The following is a 20,966-nucleotide window of genomic DNA, read 5'->3' on the forward strand; positions in this document are numbered from 1 at the left end:
GGAATGTTACAGTATCAGAAGTTTCAATTGGTCCTTTTCCTGCAGGCCCATAATGAGGCTTGTAAAAAAAAAATAGTGCTATGTGGAAGTTCTCATGGGAAAAATGAATGGCAAGAAATCCTAGCTTTAAAAGAAACAGCTAATCTGCTAGTTTGATTGTTCTTCAAAACTTACACTGAACCAATGAGCCTAATTAAAAACACTTGGCCTACTTCTATAAAGCATCATAGCTTTCTCTATGCTTCGTTTGTATACACCACAAAACTCCAGATAGACTATTATTTTTTCAAGTGCTCACTAACAAAGTGCTGACTTTGTTGGGATGGCTGAGCTAATTTCTTGAACTCAGTGTGAAACCTTAGCTAAACAAAATTGTGGTAATTTTCCTTAATTTGTAAAAGTGATTGGAGTGCAAACAAAATTTTCCTCTTGGGTCAATCCTATAATTTTCAATTAACTAAAACTAATCGTCAGGCAGGCACCAAACCTGCATTTTGTTTAAAGGGCTGGGAGGCATTTCCAAGGGTCAGGATGTATTAATTGTTTTTATAATTTTGAGAGAGAAGGAAAGAGAGAGAGACTAAGAAGCACAGTTGGTTTTATCCCTAGTACTAAAATACAAAAGGAAAGATGCTTTGAGGTAAAATGTTACAGCAAAATAAAATTTGTCCATTTAATTGTATGGTTATAATTAGGATGTGCTAACAGAGTTATCTCTTCACTGTCCTGGAGCCTCTTTGTGTGAGAGCAACTTATGCTCTATACTTAATCAGGCCTTGTGGTCATCCATTGAATGAAGATGGAAACATGGGACAAGTTCCTGGAGACAGTTATGCAGTAATGACAATACAAAGCAGAGGGCCTAGAATGTCACTTCTCCCAGTGTGGTCCCTGGACCAAGATCACCAGCCTCACTTAGGAGCTTGTAATAAATGCAGGGTCTCAGGTCCCACCCAGAGCTACTGAACCAGCATCTGAATTATAGAAAGATCCGTGGGTGTTTGGCTAGCACATTGTAATCTGAGGCTCTCCTAAAGTACACACTGGACCCTTAGGCTGCATACTTGCATTTCCCCAGGGAACCTGCCTGTTTCTCTCCATCTGTTGGGTGATCAATTCACATTCACTCTGCAACCCTAGCTTCTTACCACAAGGCAGGTCCATGTGCAAAGACTGTTTGGGGAGGGCAAAATGCAGTTTACAGGAGAAGAAAGTGCCAACTCAGAATGGAATATGAAAACTACCAATTCTCTTTAACACAAATGCGATGACCAGGCTAGAAGAAAGTTGTACTGCACTAAAGCACATCCCTAACTCCATAAAGCAAATAAACCACAACACAGATGGCTTAACATCCAGATAGACTGAGAATTGTCTAGAACTTCTTCCCCCTTTCTTATTTCTCATGCTGCTTCTTCAGATATCCAACCACTTATTTCTACTGATCCTGTCGTTCAACATGAACACCCAGATGAAATCTTAAATAATGATGATAACAACAATAATAATAATAACAGCAAGACATGTAATCATATATATGGTGAAATGGACAAAGAAAGAGGGTCTTGGAAACTAGATTTTAAAATAAAATGCACACGTATACATGTAAGATAAAGTAAAACACTCACAAGGCCAAGGAAAAGCTCTGTGTCCACCATCTGCAGTGGTTCTTACCTGTGTAAATGAATCTTCCTGGTGTCCCTTTGCAGAACTGTTTCGACTTGTAGGACAAAGTGACTTCTACAACACCAGGGATGTGCCGAGGAGGGGTCTGCACACGGATGGCATGAGGAGTAATCAGCTAGGGAAGACATGGGGGAGAAAACTGTCACTGCAATATGTAAAGGACTCATTTCACAGCCTTCCTATCAGCTCTCAATAAACATAGCTTTAAAACACATAATTAACCTGTCAGTGTTTACATACTATCTTGATGGAACCTGTATCAAAGACACTGACAACAATATTTATAAGCGCTCTGAGCACAGCCACAACAACTTTATCTGAGTTTCCCTACAGAACAGGCACTCTGCTTCCTGGTTTGAAAAGTGAACATGGCCTAATGGAATGATTCATCCACTACAGGATATCCTTTGGAAAATCTCTGTTTGAGGCAGAGACCCAAATCAGAGCTGAGCTCTACCATGCCTCTCCAGAAGTGGGTGGGCCTGGTGTTTGAACTAAGCCCTTAAACATGTGGAAAACACAGAAGTAGGAAATCAGTGGGCCAAGGCACTCTGATTAGCTGCAGAGCACACGTATGAAATACCCCTAAAGACCATTTGGTGCATTAACTACCAGAGGCACAATCAAAGAGCTTTTAAGGGGAAACCAAAGAATCTGCCTCCCTGGAATAGCTTAAAGATCTGGCAGAACTAAGGACTGTCCATAAAAGGGAAATGGAAGTTTGGGGAGGGGGCTGCAGAATGATCACTGGTCTATAATGCAATGCCACGTGCACAATGAGAAAGTTCATTTCTGAACCCTGCTGGCAATCAGATTACACTGAGAAGCAGAATTTATTTTTTTATTGCTCTTATCTTTGCTTATATAACTGAAATGTTATTAATGGCCATAAAACTGGCATTATCTGGTTCTTTGAAAAATCCAGCTCTGGTATTTGACTGGTTGACCTCTGATGGTGCTGGATTCTACATGTTCGCTCTCTGTGGTATCTGCATCTGTCCACTTCTTGATTCATATCAGGTTCATTTGATTCAATATTTTTGGTACTGAGTCAGTATATAATGGATTATCGCTTGAGTTTGTACTAACTTATGTTATGGGGATAACTTAGAAAATGCTTTTGTTTTAATGTGCAAACCAGACCAAATTCAAATTTTTTTTCCCAGAGAATTACAGGTAACACTATGAAAGAACCACATGTGACACTATAAGAATCAAGGTGTCAGCCCCTGGGTCCCACCCGGGTAAACCGTCCTAACACCAAGTCCTAGGGAAAAGAATCTGAGAAAGTTGCTACTGTGAAAGTCCACAAGTAATTTCTGTCAAATGCTCATTCTTGAAACACAAACAAAGGCCATCTGCATAAAAATCATTTTAACTTAGTATTTAGAAATGTCTACTCCAGGGCACCTGGGTGGCTCAGTCAGATAAGCATCAGACTCTTGATCTCTGCTCAGGTCACGACCTTGCAGTTTGTGATATCGAGCCCACATAGGGCTCTGTGCTAACAGCATGGAGCCTGCTTGGGGTTCTTTCTCTCTCTCTCTCTGCCCCTCTCCCACTCATGCTCTCTCTCTCAAAATAAATAAACTTAAAAAAAAAAAAAAGAAAGAAAAGAAAAAGAAATGTCTATCCTTTTCCACAGAATGTGTGAAGCCCTGGTTTATTTGCTGAAGACACAGAGAAGATATTTCAGTAAGATCATGCTTCTGTGGAACGCCTAGAGACCTAGTTCATATCTATGGCTAAGAGTTTTGAATGACTAAAGTTTCAATCGGAAAAACATACAAAAAATTATTTACTTAAAATTTTGTCCTTTTTATATTTAATTTCTTTCGAAGTCATTGTATTTTTTCTAAAATCAGCAGAGTATATACACTTGAATTTAATCTTGGTAAATCAAGATCATCATTTGGAATACTTCATATCATATCTGGCTGTAAAATACAAAAGCCTACTGAGTGACTACTGAGGCATGAGGGGCTGTTTTCCCCTCACTAAATGGCCCTGGATAGCTGTGATTTTTTAATTATTTCTATTTTGTTCAGTTTCTTGTCTTTTTTCTCCTGGTGTCCTTTACACCTTCTAATCTGCTCTTCTAATCTCTAAGCATCAAAATCAGGAAATCAAGGTTACTAATGTATAGAGAATAGAAGAAGGAAAGAGCCTCTGAAGGGCAGTAAAAGATGAACTTTCAAAATCAAGTGCATGTTGAATCTCAACTAGTCAATAGCGTTTCTGCAAGGCTGGGAATCAACACTTGGTGGGTATCTAGGAGGTATCTACTACACTGCTGAGGAACTTACATGCAGACACTAATTTGGTCAGAATAATGACCAAATTATTGTTATCATTATCCCTTTTTTTTCAGATGTGCAAACACAACCCTAAAATGACTAAGTTGCTTGCCCAAAGATAACCCTTGTTAGCACAAGTTAGAGCAAAACCTGACACTGATGCAGTGCAAAAGATGGCAGCAACAAACACTTCCTACCTAATCATAGAGACAAAATTTTGTCTCTATGATTCATCGTTAAAGGAAGTAACAAACTCATTTTTTTCAGATTCCAAGACTGTGTGGGTGTTTTTTTCTATCCCCATGCTATATTCATTTTTCACTTGCTCCCTGGTCCTTGGCTATGTTTTTGATTATGGAAGTCGCCATATTGTTATATTCCAAACAGGTGGTATGCTTCCATTTTTAAGAGTTACTTGGGATGTAGAGTTACACTAATTCACAAGAATACTTAGAACTTTCAGCCAGTTAGAAAACACTTCACCTGCCCTCCCTTTCAGGGGAAATAAATTTTAAAAGATGGAAAGATATTAATAAATAGATGAATAGAAACATCTTTTTTAAGTATAAGGACTTATAAATTATGAGCTGCTACGCCAAGGAACCAAATTCATGGGCTTTCTGAATTGATTACATAGGACTGCAGTGAAACTACTGACTTAAGAGTGAGGTGTTGGCATTAAGCAGTAGGCTCAGGAAATTGACACAGACTTTCATTTATGATTTCACTTTCAACTTTAATCAATTGCCCTAACTAAACCAGAGATTCCTTCCTGAAATAACTATCCTTCACAAATGAGGTAGAGTATGAATTATCATTGAAGAATGAATTTGTTGATGTTTTCCTTGCCGTGGATGTTAGTCTGCAAACAGCCTCTGGCATTGACACATGATATTGATGGTTTACAGGGGAAAAACATTTTTTCTAACCTCCATCAGTTTGAAAGCATAGGCTTATTTACTAATCACTCAAAGAATCATAGACTTTATTGCTGGAAGGAATGCTAGTAATCATTTAAAACTAGAATTCTCATTTTAACAGCTAAAGACACAAATGTCTAGAAAAATCTACTGGCTTCAAAAATTGACCCAACATCTTAGGGGAAGAACAGGGTCTAGATCTGGAAGTCTAGAGCCCAAGACAACCACCACCACCCCACCACCATCCCAGGATGGATAATTTCCCACATTGTTCTAACATGGTTGAACTAAGGCAGCCACTCCAAGCAACAGAAGGAGGAAGGGCTCTGATAAACCTAAAGTTTCCAAACTCCCATCATTGGAATACCAATCTCTCAGTTTTGCCATTTCTGTATACCACCTATACAATTAAGCACTTAATATTTTAAAAGTCAATTAATTTTTTGTTTAAAATAGCTTATTTTAAAAGGAAACTCTGTATCACTACCCCACCTGGAAAACTGGTATCCCGGCCCAAATAAGAAGGTATTATGGAAGGTAATTTTAAAGTTAATATGATATTCTAGCTAAATAATGATGACAACCTGAAGGAGTTTATTGAAAGGGGAGACTAGCCTGCATTAGATATTACAGACTTATTTGCCCCAACTGAGATGTTTTCCCTTAACATAAATCTGAAGGATTAAAAGACAAAAAATAATAATAATAACTTTCTCACTATGTAATTCAGTTCTGCTCGATGTCTGTGCCAAATCCAACGTTGTCTCCTGTACAACCAGAGACACATGCTCCATACTTTGGGAAATGCTGTTCTAAGTGATTAGAGAACAGATTCACTCTTGACTTAACTTCCTTAAATTGCAAACCAAACGAGTTGAGCTAAAAATAAATATTTTTATGAAACTCTAGCATCGGACACAACTTTCTCTCTTGTTGGAAGTCTCTACTTTCCTCACTTCTGTGACACTAATTGTAAGACCTAAGACATGCCTGTCTGATGGTTTACAAAGCCTTTGCACATTCACTATCTTTTAAAACTCATCCCTGCAGGATATATATTCCGGATGAGAACAGATGAAGGTCAAGCAAGCTTAACGAATATTATTTGAAACACTAGGAAGAAAACCAGTATCTTGTGCTTGTAAATAAGTGTTTTCTAGAGTTCTTCTCTTATTCATTGGTTTCCTCAGTTGCTAACTTGTCCTTTCTGCCAACTTATTAACTATTGAAATTTTACAAATTTTGTTCTACGTTTCCTTCTCTTTTTACTTACTTAAGATTTCTTGAGTTCATTCATTGGCTCAACCACCTCAGCTAAACTCACTTCTAAATCTACACCTGTAGCTTTGATCTCTTTGGCCAAGCACCAAACTTTTATTAGCAACAGAGTAACAGAATCTCCCCAACATGTCTTATTGCCACCTCAGTTTCAATGTGACACGAGCTAAATTTATCATCTTGCTACTTATAAGTGTATTTTTTGCTCCCATGTTCCCCCTCTCAGTTAAGGGAATGCTATCCTTTGGATCACCCAAAATAGAAAACGTAAATCTTCTTTATTTCTTCTCCCTTCAATATTTCTTTTACTCATTTCGATTTTTCTTCCAATGAACTCCACTGGCTCTTTGCTTCACCACTTTCTTCTGCTCTGGTTGTCACCATTTCTTACACCATTATAATGGTATAATTGTCTTTTAAATGGTCTCTCTCTATTTCCACTTTTTCTGTCAGAATTCTCTTCTTCAAATACAACCTCATCATGTTGTTCCCTTACTCAAATGCTCGTGCCACCTTTACATACAGTATATAATCCAAACTCCTTGGCAAAATATTCAGGCACTACAAGGCCTGACAGCCAATTTCCCTTTCTAGTGCTGCTTCCCACTTTGCCTTTCCACATCCTGGGGGTAGGGCATGTGGACACAGGAACACATCACAGCCTTGCCTAGCACCTTTGCTTTGTTCGTGTTACTCATTGCCTAAACATTCCCCTACTGATATTCTGCTTATTCTCTGAGACCATATATTCTCTCTTCTAATAAGTTTTACCTGATCTTAAAATTCAGAGACAGAGTTATCTGCACCTTTATATAATTATGAGTTATATATAATTTATATAATTAAAAATTTATAAGAATCTATATCATTATGACACTTATACTATAACACTTAATATCTGATTTTACTCTGTGCCATAAGTATTTTCTTACCCATCTTTTTCTCATCAGATAGTTCCTGAGATTGGTGACAAGGTCTAATTCATATTTGTATCTTCTAAAGTATCCAACTTAATGCTTTACCTACAGGATATTTCCAAAATATTTCTGGAATAAATACTTAACATAAATTAGGCCAGAATTCTACAGGAGGCTTGACTCCATTAGGCATAGTAATCCCCATCCATAAGCATTCACTGTTCTTAACCTGATAATATTTAACTCTCATTCCCTAACTAAATTGCTCTTAAAATGAGTTATCCAACTGGCTCAGCACTCAGGTCCCTGCATGAGACCACTGCTCAGATTTCATCTAAGCAGCAAAATAGAAGAGGATGTCTGAAGGTCTGTGACTCCTGTGAGAAGGAATAAGATGAAAGGAAAGAAAAACAGGTTAAGAAAGTAACACTAAAAAAGTAACCAACAAAAGAACAACGCTAAATGTTAACAGTGTTTATTTCTGGACTGATGACATTCTATGTGATTCGTCTTCTCTCTCTCTCCCCCCCACCATCAATCATGTGTGTGTGTGTGTGTGTGTGTGTGTGTGTGTGTGTGTGCATTTTGTGTGTTTATCTGTGTATGCACTTGCACAGGAAATAATCATGTAAATAATTCTGGAATAAATAAATTTTTACATTCACAGGTATTACTTTTATTATGAGAAAAAATTACTAAATATCAAAAGTATAATAATACCAGTTCTTGTGCAATATGTATTACATGTAATCATATAAGAAGTAGATATACATTTGCGTGGAAAAAAGACTGAAAGGAAAATCATCAAAGTGTCCAGAGAAGTTACCACTAGATTGCAAAGTTATAGGTAATTTTATTTTTCTCTGCGTACCTCTTTGAATTCTCTAACCTCTCAACAATAAGAGTGCATTAATATTATAATCAGAAAAGCTAATTTTTAAGTGTGGCATTCTGATGAAAAAATACACACAGTCTCTGCAAGGCCCCAGGAGAGGCTGCCAGCACACCAAAGACATGAGGCAGCAGTGACCATGCTCCTTCCAAGCTGCTGGTGTGAGCATCGTCTCTTTCCAGACTCAGAGAACTAGAGCCCAGGCGTCCTGTGCTGGTTGGCCAGGTGAAGCACCCTTGTGGTGAGAGATGGAGCGCACACCCAGGGCAAGTGGACGGGGCCTGTCCTCCACAGAAGTGTAAGAAACAGGAGAGAGGAGGGGTGTCTGGGTGGCTCAGTCGGTTAAGGCTCCAACTTCAGCTCAGGTCATGATCTCACAGCTTGTGAGTTCGAGCTCCGCGTCAAGCCCCATGCCGGGCTCTGTCACTGACAGCTCAGAGCCTGGAGCCTGAATCCAATTCTCTGTCTCCCTCTCTCTCTGCCCCTTTCCTGGTTGTGCTCTGTCTGTCTGTCTCTCTCTCTCAAAAATAAACTTATAAATAAATAAATGAGAAAGAAAGAAAGAAAGAGGAAAGAGGAGCACTTTTGCAGATAAAGGGAGGGTTGTGGAAGGTGCAGGGAGGTGGATACAAACCTCCAAAGAGGCAGTCTGAAATTTCTGGAAGCCCAGAAGAAGAGTATGGGAGAGAACAATTCTCTAAGTTAGTTTTTATAAAAGCCTCTTGCAGGATCAAAAGTCCCACCTACATGGTAGGTAAAGGAGAGTACCCAGTATTTTAAAACATTAATGGAAACATGTTGCAGAATTCTGGGTAAAAAGGTCAAGTCTTCAGTATTACTGTCCTCTCTGAGAGCCAGTAGCACTTCTAGCTCACACCTAAATGGAGGACAGTGGTGACCTTGACAGTGGCTTCTGCAACAGTGGCCTTTTGCTGTCATCTAACTCTGTGCCAAGTGTTGTGCAAGGCTCCTTCAGTGATTTCTGTCCAGCAGCATTAGGGGCAGGGATGGGCATTAGCTGGCTCACAAATGTAGAAGATGAGTTTCAGGCAAGTTAAGAAATAGGCCCAAGAAGTGGCAAGTGTTTCTCACTGATGGTCACCATTGTACAACCACAACTGTCCCTCCCGACTACTGCTTATGGTTTCTCCGTAATTGTTGTTATGTGCAATTTTCACCCTGTCTCCGCTGTTGACAGGATGGAAATGGTCCTCAGCTTCTCCTACATCCTCAAAGGTTCTGGGAACATAGTAGGTACTCAAAATAGCCTTTTTCGTTGTTGAGTAACTGGCTGAGAATTATTTCTCAGCAAAACAGGAAAGAACAATTCCAAGATAAGCCTTTATGTGTGTTTTCTAACCAATGGGACTATATGAAATGAATGCAACTTGAAGTTCCAAGCCACAAAGCCAAAAAAATAACTGGGATTACTAGAAAGCATACTAGCGATTCTTCCTTACTAACCTTAGGACTTAATATTTTGGCCATTTGGGCCTGAATCACTTTCAACACTAAAAAAAAAAAAAAAAAAAAAAAATGTCCAAACAGCAAAGACTTAAAGAGGAGGGGTAAAAAAACCAGGCAAGGCAACATTTCTTCTCTGGAGAAATAATTAATACTCATGACTAGAAAAAGCCCAAAGTGGGGTCTGGCACAGTGGTCCTTACATGTTATCCACTCAAGGTTCTAACATAGGCTGGTCCATCTGCATATGGGCCCATTGTCACTCTCTGTGCCTCAGTTTACTCATCTCGCACTGCACTGGCCTATCTGCTCTGTGGGAGTACTTATAATAATGTTAAATATGCTTTGTGTTTGGGTAGCACTTCTCTAGGGACCCTAAAGCACTTTCTAGATTAATTTTTTAATTTATGTATTAATAATTCTCACAGCATTCGCCCTCCTCCTCAATTAGGATAATAATATCCATCTCTTTTGAGATAGGCAGGGGGTGCTGAGTGATGGACATAGAGCAGACATTTAAATAAGAAAACTGTAGCATAAAAGCATAATTAAAGCTCCAAAACCAAATTGACTAAGGATTTTAAAGAGACACCACAGTAGTAGTGACCAAACAAGCAAACTTATTTTTCCTCCACTCTGGAACATTTATCTTTCTATAGTTAAATATGGCATTTAAAAAATATCGTTTTCAGGAGTTCCTAAAGGAAGCTGAAATATGAAAAGTGTATATTCATGGCGACTGTGCTGGCTGAACCTCCATATTATATCCCTATTCCCCTGCAGTGGACACAACATAAATCAAGGGGTGCCATCTTCTCCTGAGTTCCTCAGTGTATTCTGCTTGTTCCCTAATCAGAGTTCTCCGGGTTTTGTAACACAGATTGTTTCATTCCCAAGAATTGCCTGTCTCAAAGGCAGTATATGATTTCTCAGAGAACGTGAGAGAAAGCCAGTGGAGGCATTTACTGTTTCACAAACATTCTGGTTTCCCTTTGTCCTTTCAAGAAAATAACTTTAAACCAATGTTTAACAAAATATGTTGGGTCACATGAATTCCCAAAGATAAACTTTATGTATGAATGTCAGAGGAGACTTGAAACTAAAGTCTCGGGAACTGAGTTAAATATGGGATTTAAAACCTAGCTTTTGAAGAGTCAGCAGTATTCCTTCGCAGTGTCTGAAATTTCTCTCATGCATAGAGCTAGACACAGATACACAGTAGAAAGATGTAGACACATTTTCCTATTTATTGTCTGCATCACCCAACTAGAATGTAAGCCCCATGAGGATATGAACTTTGTCTTCCTTGTTTTCACTACTATGTTTCCAGTTTTAATAGGGCCTCAATAATACTTGCTGAACATTGAATGAATAAATACTGTAATGCTATTAACTACCACTAATAATTTTGGGTAAAGAGTCAATAAAGTCACTTGTGGATCTACGAAGAAGAAATAATACTACTCCATTCAAAAAACTTTTCACTGAAAAATTCTGTTACTTTAATCCTCCCCCTCCCCCCAAAAAACTTCAAGCTTCCTGGTATCCTAATTGAGCATTCATAAAAATATACTATCTAATTCTTCTGACTGAAAAACTAACCAGGTCCCTAAATCAATTCAGTTAATTGTATAAAACAAAACAGCAACAAGATCATATTTCAAAATAACAGATTTGGGAGAAAAAAGGTTAAAATAAATACATTATACTTGAACTACCTTTGGTTTTGTGGGTTGATTTATTTATTTATTTTTCAGTAATTTCTTTTTTAAATAAACTTTCTCTAGCTCTTTCCCAGGATGTAAATCTTGTGCCAACTGGGCCCCATTAAAGACTGGATCCCATCCTGACCATCTGGGAGCTGGAAAAGCATTGGTGAGTTCCTGAGGTCCAGAGTATTCCAGAAGGAGAGGACTGGACACCAGTAACGCCAGCCCCTGTGGTTTGAAACTACACAATGAGCTCTTTCTCAAGGTTTGTTTTTCTAAATTCAGTTAAGAAGGAACATCATTCCCTACTCGGGCCTGGCTTAGGGTCCAGGGTTGCTGCTTGTTTGTTTGAAAATTAAAATATAAAAGAAAAAGCAAATCCAGATACATTTATGGGAGAGACTAAATGTTTGTTATCAAAGCTGGTGGTTGGCAAGGCAGAATATTTGCCTATGGAGTCAGGAAAGAAAAATATAAAAGCCAAAAGACTGTTAGATGGGGTAGCAGGGAAGGAACCCACATTTTTAAGGTCTTTGAAAGTTCTAAGAAAAGGATATCAAAGCTATAAGCTACTAAACAGAGATTCGTTTTAACATTTTTTTGACGGTATAGGTCACATTTGCATATTGTATACACTGATACTTGCACATATATTCAGTAATTCTTCATTCAACATGTCCCTTCAAGAAGTAAGCTCCACAGAAAACCAGAGCCAAACCCCTTTTAATAGCGTGCCACGACAGCTGCTTTCACTGGAAATCTTCAGAAGATGCATTACACCCGTCTTGCTGTTTTAGAGAGAATATATTGAATATAATTGCCATCTCTGTCTTGATGACTCAGGGCCACTGTCATTATGAACAGTCATTAATGTGCCACACAGTAATATAGTTCTGCGTCTGCTTTTTAGGTTTTCCACTTCTGCCCTTCACATTAGGCTGTCATTTCTGCTGTCACTGAGCCTGCTTCTAACAACCTGCCTTTAGTTCGCTCCTTCTAACTTGCTGTGACCTGGGAAAACTGATGATAGTTTATTAAAAATTACTGCTCTGGTTACCCCTAAGTGTGTTATTTTCTGTATTTACTTCTTCTTTCTTTCTTTTTTCTTTTTTTTAAGTGAGGTTATGTAACAGTTTTTCTGGATAAGTGAGGTTTTACTACATTCTTATTGAATGGCTAAAAGATGACCCTCTCTCTCTATTTGAGAGAGAGAGAGAGAGAGAGATTAAGTGGGGGAGAGGGTCAAAGAAAGAAAGAGAGAGAGAGAGGGAGGGAGGGAGGGAGGGAGGAAGACAGAGAGATTCTTACTAACACAGATTTTGGTTCAAGTCTAAGCTTTGCAAATTACTAGCTGTGGAACCTTTGGAAAGTCACTCAACCTCTCTGGCATTCAGTTTCACTATCTGAGAAAAAAGTAGGACAGGGGTGGGGGCTAGCAATCTAATTAATCTAAAGATTAATTGACATAATGCTTATAATGAGTTTCGGAGAAGGTCTCACTGATACCAATCACTTAGAAAGTGTTAGTGTTGGGGCACCTGGGTGGCATAGTTGGTTAAACGTCCAACTCTTGATTTCTACTCAGGTCATGATTTTGTGGTTCAGCTGGTGAGATCGAGCCCCGCATCTGCCTCCTTGCTGTCAGCAGAACCTGCTTGGGATTCTCTCTCCCTCTCTGCCCCTTCCCCGTGTGCACGTGTGCATGCTCTCTTTCTCTCTCTCTCTCTCTCTCTCTCTCTCTCTCTCTCTCTCTCAATAAATAAATAAATAAACTTAAAAAAAAGAAAGTGTTAGTTTTATTATTACTTAACCCTCACCATAACCAACAGATTCACACTAAGGTATTTAAGTGCATCCTTATTGCACAATACATCTAAATATAAACTACCTAATCACACACACATTAAGAAAAACTAAACTGCAATCTATCTATCTGGTACTGACACTTTGAAGCATCACTGAATACAACAGTTGCTAATAAGAAGCATTTGTCTGAATGAACGAATGAATGAATGAATGATTGGTGTCACCCAACAGTATTTTATACAAATTAATGCCTCTGACATGTAAGGATCTGTGCTAAACACTGTGTGAGATTAAGCTGAATTTAGCACGGATCCTGCCTTATGGGAAAGAACATCCCCTTAAATCACAATAATTAAAGATAGAAAGTTATAAGGAATTTAACATGGTAATGATAAGACCATGTAGGAATTTAGGATGAAGAGAAAATATTCAATATCTGAACTGTAAGGAAGATTTCACAGAAAAAAAAGTGGTATTTTACTGGAGCTTAAAGGGCAGAAGAATTTGGGCACAGAGAGGAGGGAAGAGCATTATGGAACAAGGAATGGCATAAGAAAGACAAGAGTACAGGCAGAAAAAAAATCACAATGGGTATAAGGAGCCACTAACAACTCAGTGTGACTGAAGCATAAGATGAATAGTGCACAGGGATGTTGAAAAGAAAGGTCAGAGCCTTAAGGGGGTATGCTTGAATCCAAAACTAAGGAGTTGTGGTTTTAAAAAGGAGGAAGCCAGTAAGGTTGAATAAGGAGGAAGGTTTTAGTTCAGACCAGCAGGGAGCCATTCCAGCAATTGGCTTTGAGCACACGTATAAAATGAACACAACACTGTATAGATATCCATTTTCTTCCTAAAAGTCACATGACTGCAGCCAGGTGTAAATTTTGTCTTTGATTTATGTTAAAATTAGAAAGGCATCACACTTCTGTGGTTTCCATTTTCAAGTGATAGGCACATACGGGTACTTCCTGAAAGCACTACAAACAACTAATGGACAATGTCATCTTAAAGTTGTTTTTAACCATCCCATAATTATCAACACAGAGGATAGATTTCAAGTGCCTTAGTCATTAAAAGTAAAATTATGGACTAAAGCTTTTTTAGGAATAAGGTGAGCATGGTTGTAACTATGTAACTACATTAAAGAGCCCATTAGAGTATTTTAAATCTGTTTTCTAAATATGCTGGCTCATTTCAAAATGATTCCCCATAAAATAACTTGGGCTTGAAAGGTGTTCTTCAAAGTCACACTCAAAGTTTAATGCAACTGGTTCAGACTGCTCCTTTTATTCCTTACAAATAAAGTATAATTTTACATTAAGCATCTTCTACTTAATAGGTGATCAGTAAGTAGAAGTCGCACACAGACTTGGCAACTTATATATTCAGGAAAAGTAGGAAGTCATGAATTATTTTAAATCCATGCACTTTATCAATTTTGAATTAAACTTATACATGTAAACCTCAATATATGTAAAATAAATGACACAGCATTTATATATCATATTCACATTATGAAATTTTGAAAGATTATTTGTGATCATGTCTTTCTCTACCTTTCTTAATTTTATTTTTTAAATTTTATTTGAGAGAGAGAGAGATTAAGTGGGGGAGAGGGTCAAAGGAAGAGAGAGAGAGAGAGAGAGAGAGAGGAAGACAGAGAGATTCTTACTCAGGTTCCACCCTCAGCAAGGAGCCTGACACAGTGCTTAATCTCACGACTGTGACATCATGACCTCAGCTGCAATCAAGAGTCAGATGCTTAACAAACTGAGCCACACAAGCACCCCTCTTAATTTTATTTTTGATTTGAATGGAATTGTATTGCATAAAAATGTGATATAAATAATAGTCATTAGAGTGTCAATGCCATCATGTATAAAATTTGGGAGGGTTTGGTAAATATAAGGAAGTTTATTAAAAGACTAAGGAGATATCATGAGAAAAACTGGTACAAGAGAAAGCTGAATCAGGGGTGAGGTTGGTGTCTGGAGAACAGGGATGTAACCCCAGAACTAAGTAGTAGCTAACGTGTTCCCAGGACAAGTCACTGTATGGCTTTGGAGCTTCTTTTTCTGCATTTCCAATAAACAGCTACACTTGATGACTGGAAATGTTCCTCAAAGCCTTCGAAATTTTGTGATTCTACATGTGGTTCAGTAAAAATCAAGGCCAAACAAATAGGCCTGGGAAACTTCCAGTGGGAACACGTATGAGTTGTAGCCATTCATTCTTTAATGTCACAGAGGAGCAAATGGTATTTTTATTTACAATCCTTCCTCTGAGCTATGTGTACAAACGATAATTGAAAGTAGAGATAGGAAGAAAGAAAGACATCAGGAACTGCATTTAAAACCTTGTTTTCCAACTTTTGGATTAAAGTAGGAAATCATTTCTCAGCCCCAAACTGCCATTTATTTACTCAACTATATTCACCCATTAGGTTCCCTCCCCTGCCCCTACAGAAGTCTCTTTTGACTTCTCCCTATCTCTAGGAATGTAGTTGAAGAAAACATTTGTCTGGATGAAACAGACAACGCACAGCCCCTGTGTGAGGCTCATTGGTTCACACAGTGATGAAACTCTGGCTTCTCCATCTGAGCTAAGTGGTCCAGGCAATCTTTAAATATAACTGTCCTGCAAAATCACATGGCATCTAATGCCAAGTGTGCAGTGACTAAAACCAGATGCAAAATATGAGAGAAATTCTGTTCAAAGCCTGCTGCATTGAAGAATAATGGCTCTACACATTCCTGGTCTAATCTTAATAATACTCTGCAAATATTTCAGATGATTTTCTCACATCTACCCCAGACCAATCACTTTGACTGGATTTCATGATTTTACTTGATTAACATGAAACTCATCCATAACTAATATATCCTCCTATAAGGTGATCCCTGAAAAAAGGTTCTGTGGTCACAAAAGTTTGGGACATGTCATATACTTTATCTTAGGTGTTCTCAGTGCATGTCAGTATCTCAAAATCTTTGCAAAGTCCTAGAACAAGGAGCAGATGAATTTATTTGACTCAGCATTTCCCAAACCTACTCCCTCCCTCATCTCGCATGGGAAACCTGTTGATATCCCAGATAATTGATGTATTCCATAGAACTATCTGGAAAATGAACTAGACCAACGTTGTAGTATAGGCTCAGGTTTATATCAGATACCAGAACCTGAAAGTGTAGAGAGTAAAAATATTGACTAAAGATATATCAATAGGGAGATCCAATTTTGTGGCTAATTAAATGGTTTTGATGAAGTTCAATGAATCCTTTTGCAAATAAACATGATATTTGTATATTGCCAGTGTGTTGTAAAAGTAAAGCACAATAGCAAAGAAAAGAAGCTACTTGCTACCCATTATCACTGTGCTTCTTTGAGGGGACTTTCAAGAGAGTAAACTCTAGATAAAAGGAATTACAATATTGTAGCTGATTTCAAAGAGGATTTAGTCTAAGCCTCTCATCTTCAGATGGGGAAACTAAAGCCAAATGACCAACCCTGACTAAAATCTAGATTGTCTGACTGAGCAATAGAAGGACTGCAATTAATACTCAAGCCTCCTGACTGGCTCCTTGTCTGCTGCCACTCATGCAATCTACACCTTTGCTTCGATCACTGTTTACATGAAGTTCCCTCCATCTTCTGCTCCTCACCAGTCTCCTCAGTGTACTTTCTTTACTGGTATCTTAAATACCTTACACTGTATAAACTCTCCCAGAGATTTGAGTGATTAAATCAACAGATTGTCAGAACCTAAAATGCCTAGCACAGAGATCCATCTGTATATAGTAGGAGCCTGACTGGTTATTTGAACAGTCTACTTCTGTCTATACCACTCTCTGTGCCTTCTAGAACCTTGCCTTGAATTTTGAACTACAAATTTAATATTGGTTTATAAAAATATTTGTTTCATGGAAGCAAGTTGCCATTCCAAATAAAACATCAGATCCCCACAAAGCCTAATTTTGATCACCCATAGTACCTATTCCAGTGGTAGACACCAACAGGAAAGCCAAACAGTACTCATTGCTTAGAAATTAGAGGAGTTCATAGGGTGCCTGGGTGGCTAAGTTGGCTAAGCGTCTGACTTTGGCTCAGGTCATAATCTCATGGTTCCTGAGTTCAAGCCCCACATCAGGCTCTCTGCTATCAGTACAGAGCCCACTTTGGATCCTCTGTCTCCCTCTCCCTCTGCCCTCCTCTGCTTGCAAGTATATGTTCTCTCTCTCTCTCTCAAAAATAATAAACATAAAAAAAAGAAATTAGAGGGGCGCCTGCGTGGCTCACTCGGTTGAGCGTCCGACTTCGGCTCAGGTCATGATCTCACAGCTTGTGGGTTCGAGCCCCACGTCGGGCCCTGTGCTGACAGCTCGGAGCCTGGAGCCTGCTTCGGATTCTGTGTCTCCCTCTGTCTCTGCCCCTAACCCCTCACATTCTGTCTCTGTCTCTCAACAATAAATAAACATTAAAAAAAAATGTTAAAAAAAAAAAAGAAATTAGAGGAGTTCAGGAGATATTAAAGTGACTATTAGTTCTATAACCCAGTAGCAGGAGCCCCTCCCCTCCTCCAAATCATATGTTAATGGAAAAGCAAAAACAATCAAGTATATCTCTGATCAAGAAAAAACTCAAAGGGTGCCTGGGTGGCTCAGTCGGTTAAGCGTCCGACTTCGGCTCAGGTCATGATCTCACGATCCGTGAGTTCGAGCCCCGCGTCGGGCTCTGTGCTGACAGCTCCGAGCCTGTTTCGGATTCTGTGTCTCCCTCTCTCTCTGCCCCTCCCCTGTTCATGCTCTGTCTCTCTCTGTCTCAAAAAAAAATAAACGTTAAAAAAAAAAAGAAAAAGAAAAAACTCAACACATATTAATCATGAGCACATATCAACCCTGTTGATTTTCCTGGATTTATATATAAAACACCACAAAGACCAATTTTTTGGTTAAGTCTTTTGGGTAGAGGCAGAATAAGAAGCATAAGAGTATCAATATAATATTTTGCTCTGTAGAAAGAATAAGGAAGAATAACAAATATGGTAAACCAAATTCACAAGAAAGCCATGTAGTTCACCCCAAACTTGGGAACTCACAGAAGGCAGCCCTGAGTTAGGAGCAGTGGAGTGGCACCTTTCTTTTTCCCAACCTTCAGGGGGCAATCAGCAAGCTAAACTGAACTACTCATTTGCAAAAGATTGGGTTGGTAGGGAAAGAGCACAGATGAGGGGAAATTAAGCCAGCCCTATTTTCTCTCACTCTTTTTAAAATTCTTTAGCTAAAAAAAGACTCCAAATAATAGCATCAGCTGCTAATCTAAAATGTTATCTGCTTGTCCTGGCCCACCAGTCTGCTCCCTGAGTGCTTTTGGCTATAGAGTGAGGAAATGGAGAAGAGATAAAGTCTGCTTAAAATTGGAAGTATCAGATCTTAGAGGTGGCATAACCTCAAGAGATCATGTGGCCAGGGAATGAAAACCTGGATAGATAGGAGTCCTATCTAGAGATGAGGCCCAAACAGGTTAACTGTCTTACCTAAGGTCTCTTACATAGACAAGGGAAGAGGTTGTCTTCTGCCCCTAACACAAGGCATGTATTCTTCACAGGGAAAAATCCTTCCTAGAAGCCAATGGCTCCACCTTCAAGCCTATACAACTAAAAAATGAAGGGACTGCTCTAACCTCTCTGTATCCTAAGTCCACCTTAACCCGGAAGGTGATAATAACTGTTAAGATACTCCCCACACATACTGCAGCACAACGCATTAATGGCAATGATGAGCACTACACCCTTGTCTGATGTGGTAAAACACTAGGGTAACAATTTTGGTGTAGGCTAAATCATGGACAGCTAAGAAGGTGAGCCCTGGGGGTACCTGGGTTGCTCAGTTGGTTGAGTGTCCAACTCTTGATTTCGGCTCCAGTAATGATCCCAGGGTCACAGGATCAAGCACCCCTTTGGGCTCCATGTTGAGCATGGAGGCTGCTTAAGATTATCTCTCTCTCTCTTCCTCTGCTTCTCTCCCACCCCACTCTCTCTCAAAATAAAAAGATTAAAAGGCATATCTCTAGATTTAGAGACGATTATGCTTAAAAGAAAAAAAAAAAAGAAAAAGAAAGTGAACCCTGGAGTCAGACTGGTTCAAATCCCATCTCTACCATTCGATAACTGAACAGCTTACTTAACTTCCCAAGCCTCAATTTCCTCATCAGTAAAATGAGAACAGCATGGTATACAGATGTTATGAGGCTTGAACGAGAGCCATGCCAAATACTCAGCACATAGTACCTGGCAGCAACTAAGTGCTCAGTGAATGTTAGCTAATATTAGTCATACTCTACACGTTTTTCCACAGATCTTTCAGAGATATCCTCTCTTAAATATTCACAGCATTGAGTTCTGATTGTATCCAGTGGAAGCCTGGAGAAATGGCCCCAGCACTGTCTGATGTTTTTTGCCTCTACCAAAATGAAAGGCATTTATGTAACGTTATGGGATTAAAAGCAACCACCACAGTCACCATTACTATTGCTACTATTGCTATTACTACTACTTATACTACCATACTTGGATTACTAGGAGTGTTTTGTTCTCTCTCCTATTTCTGTCCTTCTTCCTTTTGGTAAGACTCCACTTTCTCTATCGGTACCTTTGGCTTTTATTTCCTCTGTAAAAACATACACGATATTACAAATGCCACCTCTAGCGCTGTCGGTCTGTGTGATAATGGGCAAGTTTCTTAAACCTCTCCGACACTCGTTTCACTCATACATATCTAACACAGGGATATCACGAGGATCAAATAAAATAATACCCATAAAGTGCCTACACATGATAAAACCCTTAGTAAATGTGAGCTACTTCTCTTTATTATACAATGGATTTTTGGATTTGAGGCAGTACCAAATTCTCTCCCTCCGCTAAAGGAGAGAGAACATCACGTCTTTCAAATAGCCTGTATGAAAATGTAAATATAGTTTAGAATATTTACAAAAAGTTCACCTCTGCAAGCCTCATTTTCCTGAATGTCAAGACTATTACAATAGCAACCCAAATTAAAGTCCTCCATTCAGACACCCAATTGCTAATGCTGCAGAGGATTTACTTATTTTGAAAGAATATCTACATTTTGGAAACCATCTGGTAGGTTTCCACTGGGAAAGAGTCATAGTTGATTTATGGCATGCTCACACATGAGAGCAGTTTGGGAGGAGGAGGTGGGCAAAGAAGGAGCATGCACGCCCCACCCTCACCTCCTAGCTGGACTCATAAGATTCATTGTGAGAGGCTTCTGGTACATGCAAGCCAGTGGCAGTGGAGGGACTGAGGAAGAAGGACAAAGTTTCATGACTTGCATTAATTTTGTTATATGGAAACAGATCTTTTAAAGTAATTCAGATAAATCTAAATTAGAATTTAACCTTCCTTATCTGTTCCCGAAAGAGGGCAAGAATATGGAGGAACAGAAAGAAAACACAAGGGCCTTGGCTGGGAACAAGGTGGGAGTACAAATAATGATTTCCTGATATGTCAAAGTCCTTGTTCCATAACCAATGCAATGTTGGGCTAAGACGACACAAACTTTTAAAGGAAGCTTCAGACTAACCCACCTTATTCTCAGAGGTTCGATAAGACTTAATGCCAGTTCTCAGGCCTCACTTTGACTACCGTAATATAGAGCAAGCAGTTCATATTATATTTATTCTTCCCCTCTCCCAACTTCAATGATAAGCAACAGAATGAGGGATAGAAAGGGATGAAGATATAACCCACAACTTGCCAGAAGCTGTCTTTGTGAGGACTGCTGTCTCCAGCAGGGATGAAGGCACCAGACCGGCGGCAAAACATGCCCTGTATGTGATGCTTCTAATTTTACAACCCAATGGTTCTAACAAAGAATGGGGTGCAGTCGTCAGCTAAAGCTCAGTCCACCTTTCATGCCGGGAATCTTCCAACTTGGACAACAATTAGTATGGTGGACTGAAAAGCCCATCTCTGA

At 39.0% G+C, this 20,966-nt stretch overlaps 1 protein-coding gene across 8 annotated transcripts in view; it reads right to left on the bottom strand.

Moving 5' to 3' along the window:
• The window catches only part of EBF1 (EBF transcription factor 1), a 391,381-nt gene that overhangs the window by 78,135 nt on the left and 292,280 nt on the right, over positions 1-20,966 (bottom strand). For all 8 annotated transcript variants that reach the window (XM_060634863.3, XM_060634862.3, XM_060634867.3 and 5 more), the window contains exon 10: positions 1,675-1,801. In XM_060634863.3, the coding sequence (XP_060490846.1) occupies positions 1,675-1,801 (127 nt within the window). The remainder of the gene's footprint in view (positions 1-1,674; positions 1,802-20,966) is intronic.

Source organism: Panthera onca, chromosome A1, assembly GCF_046562875.1.
Source record: "Panthera onca isolate mPanOnc1 chromosome A1, mPanOnc1 haplotype 2, whole genome shotgun sequence".
NCBI classification, from domain to species: domain Eukaryota; kingdom Metazoa; phylum Chordata; class Mammalia; order Carnivora; family Felidae; genus Panthera; species Panthera onca.